The sequence below is a fragment of the Delphinapterus leucas genome, chromosome 6, assembly GCF_059928025.1.
Source record: "Delphinapterus leucas isolate spDelLeu-1000000601 "Yukka" chromosome 6, BTC_Dleu_Yukka2, whole genome shotgun sequence".
NCBI classification, from domain to species: domain Eukaryota; kingdom Metazoa; phylum Chordata; class Mammalia; order Artiodactyla; family Monodontidae; genus Delphinapterus; species Delphinapterus leucas.
The window spans coordinates 18,437,490-18,460,709 of NC_143134.1; the positions used below are offsets into that span (position 1 = coordinate 18,437,490).

The 23,220-nt window shown below is 50.3% G+C and overlaps 1 protein-coding gene across 1 annotated transcript in view; it reads left to right on the forward strand.

Annotated features, from left to right (window-relative positions):
- Positions 1–23,220, forward strand: part of SCARA5 (scavenger receptor class A member 5) — a 119,276-nt gene that overhangs the window by 59,539 nt on the left and 36,517 nt on the right. The window contains exons 4-6 of the mRNA XM_022594982.2: positions 9,028–9,702; positions 19,504–19,584; positions 21,679–21,777. Coding sequence (XP_022450690.1) covers positions 9,028–9,702; positions 19,504–19,584; positions 21,679–21,777 — 855 coding nt within the window. The remainder of the gene's footprint in view (positions 1–9,027; positions 9,703–19,503; positions 19,585–21,678; positions 21,778–23,220) is intronic.

A 23,220-nucleotide genomic window follows, 5' to 3' on the forward strand; every position in this document is an offset into this window, starting at 1 on the left:
ACTGTATAGCACAGGGAACTATATTCAATATCCTGTAATATACGATAACAGAAAAGAATCTGAAAAAGACTATATAGTTTCTGAAACTATATAGAAACTAACACAACATTGTAAATCAACTATACTTCAATTTTTTAAAAAGCGGACCCCCTCCCGCCCCCCACAAAATAGCATTTTGATTCCTCCAGGCTGATACCATATCATTCAACAGTACTACAGCCTTCCTATTCTTCAACCTCCAGTTCCAAGAGGCCACTGAGTCCTAACAATGTTACTTCTCTATCGTGTCTCTTATGTCCCTCTTCTCTGTCCTAACAGGCGTGGCCCTGCCCCAAGGCCCTCCTCTGTCACCAGGACCACAGCCTCCTACTGCATCTCCACACCTTCTCCAGGTCCTGTTCTTTGCAATTCAGTCTTTGCACTGCTAGCAGGGACATCTGATGAGAAGCCACTCCAGACTACTAAAGAAAGTTCACTCATTACACTCATTGCATTCAGCTTCTTCAGATAATCTTAATATTGGGTTTGGGTTTTCTTTTCCCAAAGAACATTTGGAAACACATTAGAAGACTTTTAAAACAGGTTCCTTTTGTGTGTACTTTTCTCCCTAAGTAAATGATAAATTTCTTGATAGGAAAGCTTACATTTTAGACCTCTGTGTATTTACTGCTGCCCAAACCCATATAGTGAGTTGGTACCTCACAGACATGTATTGAATGAGTTAATGCATGAACAAACAAATGAATATCCCCAATTCAAACTTATTTGTGAGCTCTTAGGACAACAGGGAATCAGGAGGTGAACAGGGAATCTGCCAAAAGGGAGGTGGGAAGACAGCTGGGCTCTTTATGCTTAGGGAAGAAGGGATGCTTCTTGTCTTAGCCTGGAATTTCTTTGGAAATCAGAGCCAGAGACACGGGCTTGGTAGTTTATTGTGAAAAGTGATCCTGGGGAGCAGGAGTTGGGGACTGGAGGGATCAGAAAGGAGGGAAAACAATTAGAACGATGTATTCTTGAGCCGGTCTCTGCTGTGGCGGCTAGAGCTCAGTCCTTCCAGGACCTTGCAAGGGGCTATGTAGTAAAAGCTGCAGACTTGTCTGTCTGTGGAGAGTGTTTATCCACCAGCTGCTTCCTGCATAGGTCAGGATTACCCTGAGTGGCCAGCCCATGCATGGATGAGGTCCAGGTGGTTGCCGTGATTCTGAGAAGTCACAGAAGCCTGGGGGCCGACAGCTAGAGATCGGAGGTGTGGATGAAGTAGGGTGTTGCCGGGTTACACCCACCTGAAGTTGGTCACTGTAGCCCTGGCCAGAGTAAAAGGTGGGCTAAGAGAGAGCGAGGCCGGGCCCAAAGGCTGCCCCCGTCTCCTCCACTGGTCCAGGCTTTTTTTTTTTTTTTTTTGGTGCACTGCATGGCCTGTGGGATTGAACCTGTGCCCCCTGCAGTAGAAGCTTAACCACTGGACCACCAGGGAAGTCCTCCAAGCTCTTCTAAGAAGAGATGTGGGCACTTCTGTGCCTCCTACCACTCTCCATTTTCAATCATTCACTTATTCATCCGATAGCTATTTACTGACCAGCTACCAGGTTGCAAGGTTCTGCACTAGGCACTATGTTTGTCTAAATAGCAAGTCCCTAATTCCATTTGTGAATTCACAAAGAATTGCTCTCTTTCCTATTAGACGTAGGCGCCCCATCAAGATGCTGGGTTTCCTGACATTGCTGGTAATAATTAATTTCAGATCCTTTAGCCTCCGAAATGGGAATCCTGGGGATATGTTCTCCACGAGGAGCCTTCTGAGTTATAATTTGTCTTGGATCCCATTTCCACAGTAATCAACAGTGAATTATCAGAGACTCCATCTGCTTGGACCACCAAAGGGAATGCTTATGCCAGGAGCGCAGAATATCCAGCCACATCTCTGAGGAAAGTAATCAACATGTTGGTGGGATTTTTCTTCCTCTGAGGTTGTACCAGGCCATCCTAATATGGATATCCATGGCTGTCCGCTGGCTTCCAGTCAGCCTGCACTCCATACATCCTCCAGCTCCCAGTCTGTGCTCATCCATGGGCCAGAGTCAGGGTCTATGTGTAAAGGATGGGTATCTGGGCTGCAGCCAACCCACCGTTCCAGGGGGCAGGTAGTCTCCATCCTTCATGCCTGTTTGTTGGATCCTGCCTGTAAGACGGAGAATTGGCCACCTGTGCTTGCTTACTTAGGGAGCCCTACCAGCCTCTGAACTGACAAAGGCCACTGCAGGTAGGCTCTCAGGAGGTCACACCTACGTGGACAAAGCCTGTGGCCCCGGGAGCCAATGGGTGATGAGTCTTCAGATGGACCGGGCATCAAAAAGCTCAGACCACCTGTGCAAAGACGGAGAGTCTGTCTGGCTTCCTTCTCAAAGGGCCTCCTGATGCTCTGAGCTGCAGCTGCAAGCTCCCGGCTCCCTCCTGTGTGAGCAGGGGCTGGTGAGGCCACAGACAAAGGAGAAGCCAGTCTCCAGACTATAAATGTTTATCCTGGACATCCTGCTGAGCTAGGAACGAGGGCATGTGGTTCTTAAAAACAAATAAGGCAATAAGCTCACCCCAAATGTACCAATCTGCTGCCCTCCTCTTTGGGTCCTTATGAATGTCCCCTAATACCCTCCCTCCCCAGTCTGCTTCATTTCCCCTGCCTCAGGCTTTCACTTACAAAACACGCATTCGAAGATAAAATTATGCAAAATTTCAAGAGAGTGACTGCAGAGCAGTAAGCCCCAAGCACGGGGCCCTCCTGCACGCAGCGCCGTGTGTCACTGCACTGGTCACACACCACGAGGCTGGCCCTGGTTTCCTCCTACCTCTTGGAAACAGGGGGGCCCTAGTGAAAATGTGCATCACTTTACGTGCTAAAGGTCTACTGATAACCTCTTCGTTATGCAATTCTGAATGAATATTATGCTTCACTTTTAAATTAATTTTCTATTAAAGTCACATGTCTCCAGATCTCAGGAAATCCAACCCTGTGTTGCAGACCTCCTGAAAGAAAGCCCCTGTCTTTTTCTTGGTGCTTAAATTGAGGTGCTTACCTTGCAGTTTCATTTCAGCCCCATCCTTTCCCATCTCTGCCCTTAATGTGATGCTCTATGAATTCTGATACCCGCCTTCCTTCTGTCAGCCTAAATGAAGACAAGGCAGGACCGCTGCATGGGGCAGTGAAAGAGCCAGGCAGGTCCACCTCCTACTCACAGATGGCCTTGAGTTACTTACTTCATCGCTTGAGTTTCCATTTTCCATCTGTGAAATGGTGATACCGTCTGCCCGTAGGCTTGGGGGGACCATAGGAGAATTGTACGGCCCTTGGCAGTGTTCTAGCATCTACCTCCCCAAGGGCCTCCATCAAACTTGGATGCTATTTCTTTGTGCCACCCCCCTCCCCAAGCCTCTAACAAGTCCCTCCTGCTTCTTGGGCCGGTGCAGGGCCTCTGCCCAGGTGGTCTGGGTAGAAAGGGAGGCAGATGCCTTCTGCTGTTTTGTGTAAGGGGGTTGGGGGGTAAGGGGGGGCCAGCAGGGCTTTCAGAGTCCTAGCAGCCTGAGCTTCCTTTCATGCTCTGCCACCTTCTCGCGCTTCCTCATCTGAACACAGGCAGAATTCCTACTTCACAAGTGTGCTGGGAAGAGGAAAAGAAGCCACTTCTAGCAAGAAATGAGAACCGAGTCTGGTATACAGTAGGTGCTTAATAAATGTCATCTCCTGCCCTGCTTCCCCATGGAGACTTTGGAGTTCAGTATGGGACTGACCTTCCCTGCAGCAGGTATGGAGGACAGAAGACTGGATTGAGGGATAGATGACCCCATCACATCCTTATTTCATGCTTCTGGCATCTCTTGCCTTCTCTGAGCCTCTTTTTTTCACCCTTCGATGAGATTAGGAATACCTGCCCTTCCTACCTCCCAAGATTAGTTCTAGTGAAAATTAAGGGAGGTAATGGATGTGAAATTTTGTACAGAGATAAAGGGTTATTAACACCAATGCCCAAGGTTTAGGTGACCAGACCTCAAACAGAACACTTAGCTTTCTTCCTCCCAACTCATACAAACTTCCCCTTCCTCGCTGGCACTGTGGGTGTGCCTGATGTTTTGGGGGAAGACATCCTCTCTGGTCAGTGACATCTGGGGCACCTTGACTTAACCAGCATGTGATCGTTTTTTAATGAACATAGAAGACAATTATGGAACAGGGAGACATCTCAGGGCTGGGGTGTGGGTAGGAAGGCTGCAGGAGACGTGTCTATGCGAACCACCTAGCCCAGGGCATGGCCTGAGACAGACATTAATACATTACTCATATATTATTATAAAGTGTATATTAACACATTCATTAGTATTCAGCAATTAATATTGAATCAGAATCCCAATTAGAATCCATGATTCCTGCCAAGCAGTCTGACTCCCGCCTGGGTTTATGATGGGGAACTCATTACCTTCAAGGTTTATTCCATATTTGTGTGTCTCTGTTAAAAAGTTTGTTCTGTGCCTTCCACCGTTTCGGCAGTATCGCAAGGGGAACTCTGGACCCAAACTGCCCGAGCCCAAAGTCAGTCTCCTCCGTCAACCAGTGTGTGACCTTGTGAGTTACTCAAGCTCTGTGTGCCTCAGTTTCCTCGTTTGGAATATGAGGATCTTATCTCATAGGCTTGTTATGGAATTAAGTGTATTAACACGAGAAGCACTTAGAAGAGTGGCTGGCACATAGGACTCAGGAAATACCAGTTATTATTGTTACTCTATAACTTATTTTCCCCTTGTGAAAGTATGAAAGTTGAAGCATAGTTAAAGCCCATTAAAAGTAAATACAGCAGGCAGAGAGATAAATGAACTGTTTGCATAAACATGAATTAAGAGAGTCACACTCAAGGAAGAATTGTTCCCTGTTGAGGACAGCAAACATCTGGAAGGAATTAAATGGCGGATGAGAGGGGGTGGGGGTAATGTGAGCTAAGAACACACTGTGACTGTTGGAAGGAGATAATTCACTTCTGGGGTAGGTAAGTGATCCCAAAAGGGGGAAGCTGCTCTGGGCTTCCACGGCATGATTGGATGCCTGAAGAGCATTAACCCCTCAAAATAATTTTGTTCTCATTAGCTGGAGTACCTAAAATGCCTGTAACATTCCTTTGAGCTAATGCATTGCCTTGAAACAGCCATTTCTTAAATGCAAGTATACTAACATAAAATAACAAGGTATCGTTCTGTATCTGTGAAATTAACAATATGAAAATTGTAAGAGTACACTAAGGTTTCACTGAAACTGGCACATTTAAAAAATCTATAATATACCTATAAATAGGTATAACTTTGGGGGATGCGATTTGGCTGGAAGTTTTTTATTCTTTTTTTTTTCTTTTGTGATTGGGTTGGAATTTTTAAGAGTCATAAAAATGTCTATAACTTTGGCTCTACTAATCCAACTTGTGGGAATTTACTGGTAGGAAAGATTTCAAAAGAAGGAGGGACCTTTCTGTGTTTATTTTTCCATGATTGAGAATGGGTAAATTACAAGACATCTCCCTGACAGACTCTTAGGCAGCCATCAAAAATATAGTTATAAATGACAGATGGGAGCATATTTGTAAAATAATCATTCACCAATTAAAAAAACCCAGAAATCAAATCATAAAGATTGGGTATGCATATGGATGGAACTAGAAGAAGGAAATGGAAGGAAAACCAGTGGGCTTTGTTGGAGATTGTGGGATGGTGGAAGAATTTTTTCTTTTATTTCAATTTATGTTAATATTGGTTGTGCAATAAACAATAATCAAAGACCCAAATGAACCCTCCTGGAGGGGGTAGCTGATTGTCAGCCTTTACCATACGGGCAGGTTTCAGTCCAGTTTTCTGGACAGAGAGAAGGGGTCTTAAAGTTGGTAGGTTCTGAAAGGAGGGGGCTGATGGGCAAGGCCAGGAGCCTCCAAGGGCACAGGGCACCAGTTGGGCGTGGGGACCACCTGAAGAGAGAAGGAGGGGCTGGTGGGAGCTGACAGGGAGTGAGTTTAAGGGAAATTGCCTCCTTCATGGCATTGCCTCTGGCCGGCCTGAGCTAATGGGGTCTTAAATCAAGTAGTTGCACTGTTACTCTTAGTCACTCACAATCCCAATTTTAAAACCAGAATTAACAAAACTCACAGTGTTTTACTACTTCTGATAAGCTGTGGTATCTCTTTGAACTTTGGAGCATCAAAAGCAGAGACGGGGGCTTCCCTGGTGGCGCACTGGTTGAGAGTCCGCCTGCCGATGCAGGGAACACGGGTTCGTGACCCGGTCCGGGAAGATCCCACATGCCGCGGAGCGGCTGGGCCCGTGAGCCATGGCCGCTGAGCCTGCGTGTCCGGAGCCTGTGCTCCACAACGGGAGAGGCCACGACAGTGAGAGGCCCACGTACAACAAAAAAAAAAAAAAAAAAAAAAAGCAGAGACTGCCACTAAAATATTGGGCTTTCTGTTTTCCAACTGCCCTGCCTCTAATACTTGTCAAGCAATCTGGGTCGAATATTGGACAAACACATGATCTAATCCTGGACTGCAATGATTTCTTAGGTAGACAGTTCCTGTGGTCACTTGGGCTGTGACTGGTTCATGGATTCATTTCCCCAGAAACTTTACTTGTATTGACAACTCTTTAGGTTAAATTTTCCAGAGTAGCGGAGTAATGGAGGGAACCACTGCACCAGGAGTCAGGAAGCATGCCATTAGGCAGATCACGAATAGTCTCCCGGACTCAGTCTTTTTATCTGTAAATTGGGGAAACTTTTTACAGATGACTGCATAGACCTAAATTCTATGATGAAAGTCTGAAAGACCCACTTTGGGCCGTATTAGAGAGTCTTATGCCCAGAATGAAGTTGACAATCCTTCTCCCATACTTTGCCCAGTCTTTCCACATCATGGAAAAATCAAATTTAGATCAAGCCGCACCCTGTAACGGGATGTTGACACACTGAGTATGTGCAAAAGAGGTTAGCCAGGATACATGGAGGCTTAGAAGCTTGTTGTGAGACAGCAGATGAAGGAACTACAGATTTAAACCAGAAACATTGTTACGTAGCAGGGATGTGATAACTGTCTTTGAGATGCTGAAGACCTGTCTTGTGGGAAAAAAAAAATTCACTTGCTTTATGTGATCTCAGAGGGCAGGATCAGTGGATAGAAATTACAGGGAGGCAACTTTCAAGTCTGGACGGAATGTAGAACATTTGAACAGTTAGAACTAACTGAAGGTGGAGAGATGGGTATATGCAGAGGCTGGGCATATGCTTTTCTTGGAGATTAAAGGGCTGAGTGAGGGAGAATTTGTTTTGTTGTCGTTGTTTGGTTTTCGGGTTTTTTTTGGCCATACCGCACAGCATGTGGGATCTTAGTTCCCCGACCAGGAATCGAACCCTTGCCCCCTGCAGTGGAAGCACTGGACCACCAGGGAAGTCTCGAGGGAGAATTTGAAGTGGGGTTCCAATGCCCAGCTAGCACTGTGAGCCTCTGAATCTAATCTGAAATGACTTATCTCCTCCAGAGTGGCCACCATCTATGCTGTGCACTTCCGGAAGCATCAGCCCCAGCACCCCCCCAAACTACCTTCCCCTTCCAAATCTTCTCATTGCTTGAACAAGCTGTGTACCAAATTCCCCGGCTCGCTCCATTCCAAGATTTCCAAGGCACAACTCCCTCTGTGCCTCATTTGCCCCCATCTCCTACCCTGCCCCCCACCCCCCACTACTAGTTTCCATTTCTCTGATTTGCAGAGCAGAGCGGGAGACAGCTGTGGAGAGCGCATAGCAAACAAACAAGCATCCCTAGACATCCCAGGATGCACCAGGGCTTGTAGTGTACCTGAGTGCAGTCCGTGAGCTTCCAGGAGACACCGGATGCTAGCTTATAATGATTAAGATGCACACCCCTCCCCTTCGTATTGTGAAATAGCTTTTCTTACAACCAAGAAAAGGAAACCTCGCCAAGAGGAAAGGGTGGGAGATCACTGAGATGGGTTGTTTGCCTGAGGAGGGAAATAGGAGATTTAGAAGTCAGAGGCAGAGAAGGAAGGGTATGGATGTAAAAGCATCTCCACCCACCCAGAGGGAATGGGACCCTGAATTCAGGAGTGGGAATTACCAGTGTCGCCCAGAGCCTGGCTGAGTCTGCTGCTGCCGCGGTCCCTTCAGGCAGTTCCCTAGTAGACTTGGAGGGAGGCATCTGGGTTCCGGAGCAAGCAAGCCCTCTGGGTTGGAATCCTGGCTCCACCTCTTACTTGCTGTTCTGCCTGGGGCAACTTTAACAGCTTTTGCCCTAAAAGGGGATAAATAAGGGTACCTCCCTCCTAAAATGGAAAGGATGACACACAATACTGTAGGGTGAGCCACGTGGAACCGCTGATGTCTGATCATTTCCAAAATATAAAAAAGACAATGTCGGGGCTTCCCTGGTGGCGCAGTGGTTGAGAGTCCGCCTTCCGATGCAGGGGACACGGGTTCGTGCCCCGGTCCTGGAAGATCCCACATGCCGCGGAGCGGCTGGGCCCGTGAGCCATGGCCGTTGAGCCTGCGCGTCCGGAGGCTGTGCTCCGCAACGGGAGAGGCCACAACGGTGAGAGGCCCGCGTACCGCAAAAAAAAAAAAGACAATATCTTATGGATCAACCCATCCATAATGAGTCCCCCGTTCACAAACTCATCCGCACCTTAGAATTATCTCGGGCTCTTTTTAAAATTCCAAAGCCCGGGTCACCTCCCAGACCCATCCAATCACAATTTCGACAGGTGGGATGCCTGGCCAGGTGATTCTCATGGGCAGACACGTTTGGGGACCACTGGCTGAGCACAGTGCCGGGGATGTATTGAGGCGCTCAGCCATGGCCACGTCTGATTTCCCTTCATCTGTCGTTTATTAAGCACCTCCGGCCTGCCGGGCTCTGTCCGGGCCTGCCTCTTGGGCCCCGGGGGCCTCCGCAGCCGCCTCACCTCCCCCCCAACCCCACCCCTCCTCCTCCTCCGCAGTGTCCAGGCCCCGGAGCTCCCCGGACGACCTGAAGGCGCTGACTCGGAACGTGAACCGGCTGAACGAGAGCTTCCGGGACTTGCAGCTGCGGCTGCTGCAGGCTCCGCTGCAGGCCGAGCTGAGCGAGCAGGTGTGGAAGGCGCAGGACGCGCTGCAGAACCAGTCGGACTCGCTGCTGGCGCTGGCGGGCGCGGTGCAGCGGCTGGAGGGGGCGCTGTGGGGACTCCAGGCGCAGGCGACGCAGAGCGAGCAGGCGGTGGCTCTGCTGCGCGACCGCACGGCCCAGCAGAGCGACGCGGCGCAGCTGGAGCTCTACCAACTGCAGGTGGAGAGCAACCGCAGCCAGCTGCTGCTGCGGCGCCACGCCGGCCTGCTGGACGGGCTGGCGCGCCGGGTGGGCGCCCTGGGCGACGAGCTGGCCGACGTGGGCGGCGCCCTGCGCGGCCTCAACCTCAGCCTGTCCTACGACGTGGCCCTGCAGGGCACGCGGCTGCGGGACCTGCAGGTGCTGGTGAGCAACGCCAGCGAGGACGCGCGCCGCATGCGCCTCGTGCACCGGAGCCTGGAGCTGCAGCTCAAGCAGGAGCTGGCCGTGCTCAACAGCGTCACCGAGGACCTGCGCCTCAAGGACTGGGAGCATTCCATCGCGCTGCGCAACATCTCCCTGGCCAAAGGTACAGCCGACCGCCCGGGACCCCGGGGGCTGCTTGCGCCCTCCTGCTCAGGCCTTCTTCCCGCACCTGCCTCCCCAAGGTCCGGGAGTCCCCCTCCCTCCCCGAACCCGCTCCCCCTTCATGAAGTCTTGCCCTCCAGGACCCTGGAGTGTTCTGCCCAAACGGACTGTGCCCATTTCCAGGCCCGCACAGGATAAACCTCCTCCCTGCTGCCCCCGGCCCCAGACAGTGCACTCTGTCTGCACCCCTAGGCATGAGAATGGCCAAGATGGCTCCTGGAGACCTGGGTGGTCAGAGCTTGGATGTGCCAGCCGGAGCCTCCAAGACTTTGGGGCTGGGGAGGAAAGCTGGGGCTCAGGCCAGACAGGGAGGCGCCCCCCCAGTGTCCTGGTCCTTGCATGGTGTTCCATGATGTTGGGCTGCGCCCCGCAGGCCTACAAGGCCTGCACTTGCCCAGCTTTAAGACAGAAGAAAGAGCCTGGAGTCAGCAACAGAGACATGAGTGGTTTAATGGATTGGGGAGTTTACACGTCTGAAGCAAGGTCCTGGAGTGACACCCCACCGTGTGCGTCCGATGGGAGGGCAGGACAAGGCGGCAGTCCTCTCTGTGGGGCGGAGGGGGGCGGGGAGGGGAGATCGCCGGTTGGGAATTGATGTCACGTGGGCGCATCGGTTACCAGGGAAACTAGCAGAGGGTCACGCCCCTCAAGGCCCCTTTGATGAGAACAGTCACTAGCTGGGGCGGAGGCAAGTATGTAGGAAGATGAGTCACGCGATTAGGGTGTAGGTGAAGCAGACACTCGTTGGGCAGGGGATGTTCAGAGAGCAAGAGAACAGCCATCTTGGGTGGCGTGACCGTACACATGGTGGAGCTACAAAAAGTTGGAAAATTCCAAATTTGAACCTGGCCTTCCAGGCTGTTATAAAGCTATATTCATCCAGGTAGAAGAACACGTTTTATTTTCTTTAACAATGTGTTGGCTTCATTTATCACTCTTGAATATAATGGCAAAAATGCACGGGCCTCCATTCAGACTCTCGCTCGGGGTCCACCAACATCAGCACCTTTACAGCCAACCTTCCTCTCTTGCACCCCTGACTGACCACTCCCCCGCTCCCCTCTCCCCCGTTCCTTCCCGCTGCTGTCTGCCCTGCATGTCACTGTCAGAGTGTTCATGAAATGTACTCTTCCTGCATGACCCCCTGCTCAGAACCCAGGTCTGCGGGGTTTACCAAAAACTCCTCAGGCTGACAGTGGACAATGCTAATACCATTTTGAACACCAGCTATGTCAGGTACCGCGCCAAGTGTATCTCACAGGGTGTGTTTTGAAAACAACCATGCATGTGCTGAGATTCAGGAAACTGCCCACAGTTGCAGGTTAGGAGGTGATGGGGCCAGGACTTGAACCCTAGCTCTTCTGATCCCAGAGCTGATGTGCCTTCCATCACATCCCTGGCCCCAGCCTGTCTTTCCTGCCTTCTCCTCTGACTGGTCCCCTGTACCAGGGGTTACAAACACAATTGTCTGCAGGGGCCAGTCGAGCAATGTCAATGCCTCAAATGACTTTGGTGTCAGGGGAGTAGCAGGGGCTATGGCAGGTCCAGCCCGTTTTGGCCTGGCATTGATAAGGTCTTTGCATTTTTTCCAGAGAAACTGGAAGCATGGAATGTTCTAGAAATTTTTAATTGTTTAACTCTGTGGGCCAAATACAACACATCTGTGGGTCATACGTGGTCCACAGACGGCCATCTTGCATCCCCTGCCTTATGTGAAGCATCCAGTCCAGTGGGACACGTCTTATCCCTGCCCCAGAGACCCAGCCCACCTTTCCCACTGCCTTAGCTTTACTCCAGCGGTTCCTTCCACTGCAAAACCTCCTTCTTCCTCCTCGTGATCCAAATTCCACTGATCCTTCCCATCTCAGTCAAACCCACCTCCTCCAGGAACCCGCTGGCCTCTCTAGTTCACCGAAGTCTCCCTTCTCTGGGATTCTGTATTAGAGCAGAAGGTAGTCATGATGGAGACTTATATTTGCATGGTACTTTCCAGATCCAGTTAATAATAACAGAACATTATTTTGTTTTAAAGTGGGTCCCCATCACCAGCTACGAGCTTGGTTGAAGACAGGTTTCACTATGGAGAGCGGGGTAGGATTCCTGCAGAAAAGCAGCTGAGGCTGCAGGAGAAAATACCAGGCTTACTCCAGGACGCACAATTAGAAACGATCCAACCCAGGGCTTTTGTATGCAACAGCTTTAATAAGGTGTAATTTACATGCCGTCGGATTCACCCGTTTTAAATGTGCCCTTCAGTCACCAGCCCACGACTTTCAACTCAACGCCAGTGCTCAATCTGTCACAGCCAGTCACCCTCAGCTGTCCACCCCTGTGTCCCCCAGCACCTAACAGTGTGATACATGTGACTGGAACTCAAGGAATGTTTGTGGAACAGCCGTTACATCTTTTGAACCCGTGCCATCAGAGGATCAGTTTTCTTGTCCTGGGTCACTTTGGTTTCATGTCTCAGAAATCAAAGGAGAGCAGGCGGTAGCATGTCTTCTTCCAAATCCACACCCCTGGGGTCTTAGCTTTTCCCATCTTTTCATATCCTTGACCTCCCCAAGTCTGTTCAGTACTTAATAATAGCAGCGACACGGAATCAGAACCTACCACGAGCCAGACATTTTGTCGACATTTATTCTCTAAGTAGACATTAAAGACTGCTAATCCTTACATCCTGCAAAAAAATGTATTATTGAGCCCATTTTGTGGCTGAGAAACTCGAATAACTTTCCCAGTGTCTCTTACACAATTGGCAAGTGACAAAGCCAAGATTTAAAGTGGGTCTTTCTGGCTCAGAAACCATGTTTTTTCACTGACCGTGGTGCTTTCTGGGGTGGAGAGAGACCAGCTAGCAGCCATGAAGTGAGAAGGGAGCGTGGTCCCTCAGGTCTGTTCCCGTATTTGGGGGGTAGGCCCTACCAGGCGCTCCCGCTTCCTTCCGGTCAACAGACATCACCAGGCTTCCTGCTGGTGCAGCCTCTTTGGCCTCACCGAACATTTCCCATCCTGATTCTTTAATTTCTGAGTCCCTCTCCTTGGCTCGCGCTGAAGCGGCTCTGGGGCATGCATTTGCCATGGTTCTTCCGGTGGAACCCTCCAAGCGGTCTTTCTTTGGTTCTGAAACGAAGTTTCACACTTGGTTCCTTTGAACTGAAGTTTCATCTCGGTTCTGCCCAGACCTGCCTTCCAGTCTTCAAGCTTGGCATTATTGATGGGTTGCTGGCTCTTCAGAGATGAACACCATTCGGCCCCTATATCTCCCAGGACCACTACTGTGGCTGGTGTCTCCCCTTCCCACCTCCCTCTCTCATGGTTGTTAGGGACCCAACTGGTATGATTAAAGAGAGTTCTGTTTGGTATATCTGAATGTAATTACCATTCAACTTCAACAGCACAAAACTCTACCCTGGCTTTTAGATAAGGGATGTTGGACTTTCAGCATTTATCAAGTCTGTTGAAATCTCTCTGTGGCTCTGAAAGAAGCAGAGAACTTAGATGATCAGACAGGGGAGGCATCCCAGGAGGGGGCAGTGTGTGAGCAAAGGCCTGAAGGCAAGACTTGCCAGCCACAGGCAGGTGGCTCAGTTCGCTACACGGGTGTTTATAGATTCACAGAAGGTTCGAGTGACAATAGGGCTCTGAAATCACCTAGGCCACTACCCTCATTTTGTAGTTGAGGCCCTTGAGGCTCAGAGAGGGGAAATGACTTGCCTACATCAAATCCCCAGCCAGTGCCTCGGCTGGGCTAGAAGATTCATCTCTCAATTCGTGAAAGCAAATTGACAAAGCAAACTTACCTGTGGGCTGCTGTTTCGAGAAAAAAACACCATCTAGTAGAGCAGAGAGTCCCACTCAACAAATGTTCGTAATGGGAATGGGGTCTTGGATTCCAGGCTGGAGCAGTGGGCCCTGGTCTCTGGTGCACAGGGATGTGCATCCCTGAAGGTGGTGGGCGTCTCTGTGAACGGAGGTGTTTCTATCCCACCACGGACTAGGAAGCATGGACTGGTGGCGCCCTCCCCAACCCCGAGGCAGGCTGCAGGGGGCTCTGCTGGGAGGGGAATGGAACGCCTGCTGTAGAAATTAGCGGTTGTCCCCAGCCTTGCCCACCAGCCCTCTGCCTGAGACTCAGAAGAAAGCTGGCTTTGCAGGCTGGGCCACAGCCCCATGCATACGCTCAGGGTCCCAGAGAGGATGCATGAAATGAAGTGAGAGAGCTCTTGATACTATAAACGTCATAGCGCTGAGAATGCAGAGCCCCAGTGACATCAGGGCAATGGAAGCAGGGAGCCGACCTCTGGCAGCTGCCCCAGGATTAGCGTGGTTCTGCAGTGGTGTTTACATTACGAGCTTGGTCACCGTTCTGCTGGCTTCGGGCCCGAGGCGTCAGCTGTCATGATCATTTGTTCTTGGCAGGGCACTGTCTAGATTCCAGCATACATGAGTCCCCCACCCCGTCTCTCGTTCCAGGATCCGGGAAGGGAGAATGGATTGCTTTTCCCTCCCCATTGGCTGGTCCCCAGAAGAATCCTGGTGTTTCTCCCAAATGCTCAGTCCCAAATCCTTTGTTCTGTGCTGGAGATGCTTCCAGCTGGAGCGGCTCACGGCAGCCCAGCGAGGGCAGAGCTGTGCTGGGGGCAGCATTGGGGGTGGGCTAGACCAGTGGACAGGCTCTGAGGGGGACCCGGGCCCAGGGCCAGGAGGTTCCCTCCCCACCTCCTCTCACTCCCAGTGCCCCCTGTGGGAGGTGGCGGGAGAGAGGGGCTGGCACACAGGACCGGAAGCCCAGTGGAGGGGCTCTGGACTGTTTCCACGATTGAGGAGAAGTAGACTCTGCTCCTCTTGTCCCATCCCACCTCTGCCCTGGCCTGCTCCAGTGACAGAAAAGGTGAGACATGATAGCGTAAGCTGAGAAGCTTAAAAGCTCATCCGAATATTACTCAGTCATCAAAAAGATGAAATAATGCCATTTGCAGCAACACGGATGGACCTCGAGATGATCATACTAAGTGAAGTAAGTCAGACAGAGAGAGACAAACACCGTAAGATATCGCCTATATGTGGGATCTGAAATATGACACAAATCAGCATATCTATGAAACAAAACCAGACTCACAGTTGTAGAGAACACACTTGTGGTTGCCAAGAGGGGGATGTGGGAGGGATGGAGTTTGGCGTTAGCAGAGGCAAACTATTATATTTAGGATGGATAAACAACAAGGTCCTACTGTAGAGCACAGGGAACTATATTCAATATCCTGTGATAAGCCATAATGAAAAAGAACATGAAAAAGAATATAGATGTATAACTGAGTCACTTTGCTGTACAGCAGAAATTAACACAACATTGTAAATCAACTATGCTTTAATAAAAATTTTTTAAAATGCTCATCTGGGGACCACTGACACCATAACAGCTTCCATGAGTGCCCAGAAGTCATTCCTTGAAATCTGTCCTGTGTGCCAGGTGCTCTGTGAGGCCCAGGGCCACAGAGAGTAGGGCTCCAGCCCTTTAGATAGGCCTGTCCTCCTTGGGGACCACAGTCCAAGGGGAGTGACAGTGGCTGGCGTGTGGGCACAGGGTGGCCTGACCGGGCTCTGGTGCTCCCCTGAGCAGTCTGTACGTGGTGATGCCTGAGGGTCCTTCCAGTTCTGAGATCTGGGGGTTCTGCCGTGGTGCCCTTAGAGATGGGAGGGATGAGTGTGAAGGTGAGCTTCAGGGATGAGTGTGATGGACCTCTTAGAAAGGAAAAGATTTGGCTGGTATTTGGGGACACCACGAGGAGAACATTTTTGCGGAGGTGGAAGAGAGTTGGTGTCGAGAAGCATCAGGCTGTGAGTTTGCAGAAGAAGGGGTCAGGTTGGGAATGATTTTCAGGGGGTCCCCAACAGAGGGGGCTGCCCATGATGGTGTGTGGGGCTTCCAAGGGCTCTGAGTTCACTCGATTCTGATGAGATTAATCAGACAGCAACAGTGGGCTGGAGAGAGAGGCTGGAGCCAATGAGTGAGGCAGTGAGGAAGGAGTTAGACACATGACATGGGAACCACCTGGATGACAGCCTTGAAGGGGGCTGGGCAGAGGAAAGGGAGGAGTCCAAGAAAGCTCCAGATTGTTAACCTGGATTCCTGAGAAAATGACAAAACGTCAGATCCCAAGAGTGCACCACCCATGGGCAGCAGTGGTTGAAAGAAGCACTTGATCCTCAGAGCTCCAGGCAGCATGGCCCCATGAGACTCAGGCTGGCTGCATTCCAGGCTCTTCTGAGTCGGCCGGGCCAGTACCACCTGAGGATATGACTAAGGCTTGGAAATCAGCACCCACCTTAACTGTCTACCCCAGCTTCTTCCCAGTTAATCTCTAGTAAAGGCCTTCACTAACCACTTAGTTATGTCTTAAAAACTCTCCACGTGTAGGATGTTTTTTGGATGTGGCTCTCCCTGAATTGGAAGGGTTATTTCAGAGCCTGGAATAACCATCTCCAAATACTTCTGATGAAGCATTGCGAAAAGTGAGGTACAGATGGTCAGGGATGGCCTTGCCACTCAAGGCTTCCCAAGCCTGTTGATATCCACCATGTCACTGAATTCGCTTATTCCTCACTACAAATGCCAGAGGAAGGGATTTTTACTTAGATTTTATGGAACCAGGACCTGAACCTAAGATCTTCCATATCCATCCTCAAACCTCACCTTCCAAGTGATCTCTGCCACCTTGATGCCTTACCATCAGGGTCAGGCCACTGGGCAGCATCCTGTCTTTGCCAGAATTACTCCCGGGAAGGTCCATATGTTGGGTCACACCCACATCAGAGCGAATAAAACAAATGGAGGGCGCGGTCCACGGTATCCTTGACCTGCTTGATTCCCAGAGTGCTAGGTTACCCATGGGGAGGCCTGGAGGGAGCAGAGAAGAGTGAAAAGGGATGGAGTGGACTAGGGGCAGGGGGAGGGTGACAGCCCAGTGACAGCCCGTGACGTACAGAGATCCAGGAACCGCTCTCAGCTCCCTTTGCTGCAGCTTTGACCTGGCCAGGAGATTGTCGGAATGGGCCTTGTTAAAGCTCATTTGCTTCCGTACTCTATCTTTCTTTGCTGTAGAATCTTAGGCGTGTTCCCAGCTGTTCCTGTTGTCCAAAAACCGAGGTCACCATGGCCAGTCTTACTTTGCTTTTCTTCCTAGAAAAGAGGAAGATGACTGCAAACCCCAGTCCCCCTTAAATGATCTGTGTAACTCACAAGTCATTGTGTAATGATTTGTGCATTTTTCAATGCACAATTACTGATTACTTTTTTCCCTGTGCGCATGCCATTAATGCTTAAACAGCTGTCCACTTTGGTTAGGGTCTGCGGACAGTGTCAACTTGGGGAATGTATCAGTACATCTTGATCTTGGCCACCTGGCTGTTTCATGTGTATTAACACCCTCTGATCTCATATACTCATTCAGTCATCAAATATTTATTGTGCAAGACATGACTGCTAGGCTGCGAGTATACATGCTTTGGTTTCCTAGGGCTGCCATAACAAAGTGCCACAAGCTGAGTGGCTTAAAACAACAGAAGTTTATTCTCTCATGGTTCTGGAGACCAGAAGTCTGAAATCAAGGTGTCCACAGGGCCGTACTCCCTCCAAAAGGTCTAGGGGAGGATCCTTCCCGGCCTCTTTCTGACTTCTGATGTTGCCAGCCATCCATGGCGTTCCTTGGCCTGTAGACACATCACTCCAGTCTCAGCCTCCATGGTAACCTGGCCTTCTGCCCAGCTGTCTGTGCTTTCTCTTTTTATAAGGATGCCAGTCATTGGGTAAGGACCCACCCTACTCCAATCTGACCTCATCTTAACTAATTATATCTGCAAAGACCCTGTTTTCAAAGAAAGTCGAATTCTGAGGTTCCAGGTGGACGTGAACTTGGAGGGGACACACTTCCACCCAGTGCAATACAGTTTGGGCATTTTCCTTGGTCCTTTTTTTTTCTCTCATCGAGCAGCCAGAGCAGGGAAAGTTAGAGTCTGGATCTTCACAGCCAGTACGAGGATGTCAAGGATGTGGTCTTGTCTCAGGGAGATGGCCATTTTTTTAGGAAAAAGAGAACGCGTACTCCCGTGACTGTAAGACCAGGCAGTGTGAGATAAACGTCAAGTGGCACCCAGGACGTGCATTCAAACAGGCCATGCCCACTTGCAGCAGGAATGATAGATCAGAGAAGGTTTGGCCGAGAAGGTGGTCATGAGCATCCCTGAGGGGCAGGTAGCCATAGGTGATTGGCATGGAGGGCCCCCCTGGCTTGCCAGTCTGGGAACAGCAGGCTGCCGTGCGGGAAGGTTCGGGTGCATTCTGGGAATGGCAGGAGGTCTACATGAGGAGCAGGGCAGGGTGGGCGGGGCCAGGCAGACCTGAGTTGAAACCACGGCTCCCTCACTCGCTAGTTGGCTGTGTAGTCTCAGCACCCAGCATGTGGGGACTGAATCTGATCACACAAGGTAGAATCCCTGCCGTGATGCTGCACCCTCGCCCTGGAAGGAAGCCTCACTAAGGAGCAATTAGAAACCTCTTCTTCCATCCAGGTGCTCAAGCCAGAGATCTGAACCTGATCCTGGCCGCCTCCCCTGCCTTCACCTAGTTTAGCCAAGGTCTGTCTCTTCTACTTCCTAACAGCCACTCATATCCCTCCCCACGGCTACTTCCCTAATACAGGGCTCCGCCACCTCGCACCTGGGGTGCAGCCTCCTCCTTGACCTCCCTGCCTCTGCTTTCCCTCTGTTCCAATCCCTTTCCAACACTGCAGCCTGAGCAGTCTTCCTCGTGTGCAGATATGACCACACTCTTCTCTCAGGCCCCTTCTGTGGCTTCTGGTGCCCTCAGGGTCAAATTCAACACACTTACACCAGACCTCCAGGACCCTCCACTTTCTCACCCTTCTTATCCCATCATGGGACCCCCACCCCCAGTTTCTAATCCCATCATGACTCCCAGATCTCTTTCTTATCTTTAAGCTCTTATAGGGATTGTTCCCTCCGCCTGGAACTTTCCCCTTTTGCTCTTAGTTAAGGCTGTTACAACAATACCACAGACTGGGTGGCTTACACAGCATTCCTTTCTCACAGCTCTGGAGGCTAGAAGTCTGAGATCAGGGTTGGGTTCAGATGAGAGCCTTCTTCCTGGCTGCAGATGGCTGTCTTCTTGCCGTGCCCCTCTATGGCAGAGAAAGCATGCTCATCGGTGCCAGCGTGAGGAAGGGAGGGAGGAAGAGTGCTCTCTGGGGTCTCTTCTTATAAGGGCACTAATCCCATCATGGGGGCCCCACTCTCATGACCTCATCTAAACCTAATCATCTCCCAAAAAGGCCCCATCTCCAATACCAGCACGTTGGACGTTAGGGCTTCAACATATGCATTTGGTGTTGGGTTAGGGGAGCCACAGACATTCAGTCCATAACACACTCCCACTCCTCTCTTTACTTAGCCACCTTCTGTTCCTCCTTGCAATTTCACTTTGGATGTTACTTCTTCCGGGAAGCTTTCCCTGATTCCTACCTCCCCAGTGCAAACACACACACACACACACACACACACACGCACGCACGCACGCCCACACACACGGCTGGACTAGATGGAGCCCTGTGTACATCCAAAGCATAATGCTGACCCTTCCTCTTTTTAGGAGGGAGTTTCCTCCACAGGTGACCTACTCCAGAAAGCCATCCTCTAACCTTAGTGCTGTTTGCAACCCTTTCAGGACCACCGGGCCCCAAAGGCGATCAGGGGGATGAAGGGAAAGAAGGCAAGCCTGGAACCCCTGGATTACCTGGACTTCGAGGTAATGGGGAGGCCCCTGGGAGGGCACTGGACATACCAGGAAGGGAAGGGGCTCTGCTATACATCCCTGACCCTCTATTTTCTCTTTGGTATCGGTGATGGGGCTCCTGGGACAGTGCCCAATCAACTCAGCTTCAGATGCCCTGTTCTGTTAAAGCTTCAGATGCCCTGTTCTGTTAAAGCTTCAGATGCCCTGTTCTGTTAAGAGACTAAAAGGTTATTGGTATAACAGTAGGATGGAGCAAATCCTTTTCCATAGAGAATACCAGGACCTGAAGAAAAAGGGTACACATGAGGCTCACAACTCCTTGAAGCCACTTCCCACCCCAGCAGCCAGGGTCCCTGTGACCAGGGCCATTGGAAGGTATTGAGGGTGTCCCCTGATCCAGAGCAACCCATCAAGTATGCTGTGTCCCCTCAGTGTTTCCTGAGTCCCCAGCACCTGACCCCCTACCTCCTGCGGAACCTGCCCCGGTCAGCAGATACCTGCCCTCTCATGCCCTCTCCACCCTGCTACATGCACTAGTGACAGCCCGGAGGGTCCAGTAGCTGGCAGGGAGGGTACTTTGGGGCCTTCTGGAAAGGGTATGTTCGTCTTAAATGCCTCGTCTCAGGAGTTCCCGTTCTGTTACTTTACCAGATTTTGCATCCCAGCCTGTCCATTCCCGAGCCTCAGCTGTGAGCAGTGTTTTTCTAAGGGAGTGTAGAGTCTTCTAAGTGATGTAAGAAAAGGGGAGGTTTATCAGGGGAAAGGTGTCGGCTTATTTATGTCAGGAATTATACCTCCAAACCACCCCCTTCCTAAGTCTCTAAGGAGGCTGAGAACAGAAGAGGCAGAGGCTGGTTGAGGCAGAACCCACGGCCTGGCCTCCACCTCTCAGCACAGCTCCCTAAACTCAGAATCAAGGATGCCCAGGGGCTCCCAGAGCTGTGGAACCTCCTTTTCTGCCTTAGTCAATGACAGGATGCAGGATCCCTGGGCATGTCCTGCAGGAGACACAGAATGCCATGGCAGCAGGGCTGTTGGGCTCCAGGAATGTTGCGTTAGGGAAAAAAATAAAGAAATCAAGCCCTCGTCTGAGGTGCTATCACCCTCTTGGGGCCCCCATCCTCTTCCAGCCGTTTGATGTTTACGGCGGAGGAATCGTAAGTGCGAGACAGATTTCTCCGTGTCATGGAAAAAGGCCAAAGGAAACCAACTAACATTCGAAGCAGGAAAGTAAAATTAATTAGTTAATTAGAGTGCCCTGTGGGCTTAGGTCAGACCTCCAGGGCCGAGGCCTCACTGGGCGAAACCACTTGTTGACTCCGGCTTTCCATGGTGACGTGCAGCCAGTGCCACGGGGCCTTGTGGCCAGGAGCCCTGGGGACTGATGTGACAGCAGCCTGTCTGCCCCAGTTACTGAGCTTGCAGACTTCCTGCCTCCTCTTCAGCCTACCTTCCCCTGCTCTACACTTCCCTGTGTTTACCACAAGGAAGGGACCTTGCTGGTTTTTTCTTACATAGGATGGGGAGTGATTTAATCTTCCTCCTACCCCAAGTACCAGTAAGCCCTTTTCATCCAGCTGAGATGAAGCCGACCAAGCAGGGATAGGACCCTGCCTCCAGCGCTCTCTGCTGTGTGACCATGGGCAGGTTATCTAACCTCTCTGGGCCTCAGTTTTCTCATTGGTAACACAGGTGAAATAATACCTCAGTTTATGGGAAGGATTAAATAAGATACGTAATGGAAAGCACCCAGAACAGTGCCTGCCACGTTCAAAAGGCTCCAAAAAATTTTGCAAGTCTAAATCTCTAGCAAAGCTAGAGGTATAGAGACAGCTTCCGAATGAGGTTGGCACCTCCACCATCACTCACAATAGAATTGGACCTTTCGCGGGGAGGGGTTCAGCCTCACTGGATAAAAGGTGCTGACGGGGAGGGTTTGTGCTGACCTTTTGGACACTGTCTTTGTAGCATCTTTAACTCGGAAGAATCAGGAAGCAGGGATAGCAGGAGGATGCATGGTTGAGGTCTGTGGCTGAGCCAGACGATGGCCTCTGGGGGCCCTTCCAGTTCTGAGTCTGAGGCTCCAAAACTTTCTTGTCTCCCCAGGTCTGCCAGGGGAGAGAGGGACCCCAGGACTGCCCGGCCCCAAGGGCGACGAAGGGAAGCTGGGAGCTATGGGACCGATGGGCATGCGTGGGTTCAAAGGTAACAACGCATCTCAGCTCACCCTCGCTCACCGCCAGCCCCTGCACACCAATGTGGGCACTGGAGTGTGGACCGGGTTCAAATTCTAGTTCTTCCACTGACAAGCTGAGTGACCTTGAGCAAGTCACTTAATCTCATTAGGCATCAGTTTTCTTTTCTTTTTTTTTTTTTCTTTTTGGCTGCACCGCAGGGCTTGCCGGATCTTAGCTCCCCCAGCCAGGGATGGCACTCGCACCCCCTGCAGTGGAAGCGCGTGTCCTAACCACCGGACTGCCCAGGGAATTACCATTAAGTGTCAGTTTCCTCATTCCCAAACTAACAAGCCTCGTGATACCATATTTCACAGGGCTGTCACGAGGATTACGTGGAACGTATATGAGTGAAAACACGGTAAACTCCAAAGCGCTGTAGAAATGCAAGGGAGTGTTACTATTGGTTGCAGCTCGGTGATATAACCAGAGGAAGCCAGGTCAGGAGAGCAGGCTTGCAGGAGAAACACAGACCCAGGATGGCCTTCTCCCCCCAGTACTGCCAGATTCCTCACAGTTCCTCACATTCTTTTTATTCCCCAAATATTTAAAACTTTAATCAATCCTCAGATTTCCATTGCCAATAGTGTTTCTTCTGAATTTTTTTCCTTCCCATTAATAGTCATCTTGTTCATTTTCAGGGAATCCCACTTTAGAGTCAGTCCCATCTTTCCACGTTCATTTCAAGAGTGTCCAGACCTCTTAGCACCATTGCAGAAGAAAAAGAGGAACTCGGATACTCTTTCCCCAGGCTCTCTCACTTGTTAAAATGAAAACTAAGAAAAAGAAAAGTACTATTAATCATTCCCACCCCACATCTAGGATGACCTCTTAATCTGGGATCACTGGGAACTTTTATTCTACTTTCTGGTTGGTGATTAAACAGACTGAGGTTTTCCTTCCTTTTATGATCCACATTTTAAAAAATCGATTTTAAAACACATTACAAAGGCAGCACATGCTTATTGAAAACAACTTAACAATACAGAAATGTATAAAGTATAAAGTAAACAGTGAGTGCCTTCCCCCTAGGTCTCTTAAGGGCTTATTCTTCAGAATAACTACTGTAAACACTTTGGAGCACATCCTGCCAGACCCTTTTCCAAGCACATTCATATTTACATATATGTTTGCTTTTGTTTTTTTCAAAACTTGGAACACATGAGGCATCCTCCCCTGGAACTTGCTGGCTTGCTTTTTTTTCATGAGAGAATATGCCATAAGCTTTTGATTTGCAGATATCTTTCTGGAGGCAATTGGATGGAATTCCCTGGTCATTTTAATGTCCCCTTGAGTGGTGTCAGGACCCTTCTACTTCTTTGTAGAGTGGGATGCTAGCTGAGAAAGAGGCTGTGTTGTTTTAACCATATCCTGGGAAGGAAATTCCACAATTCCCTGGAAACTCTCCCCCGTG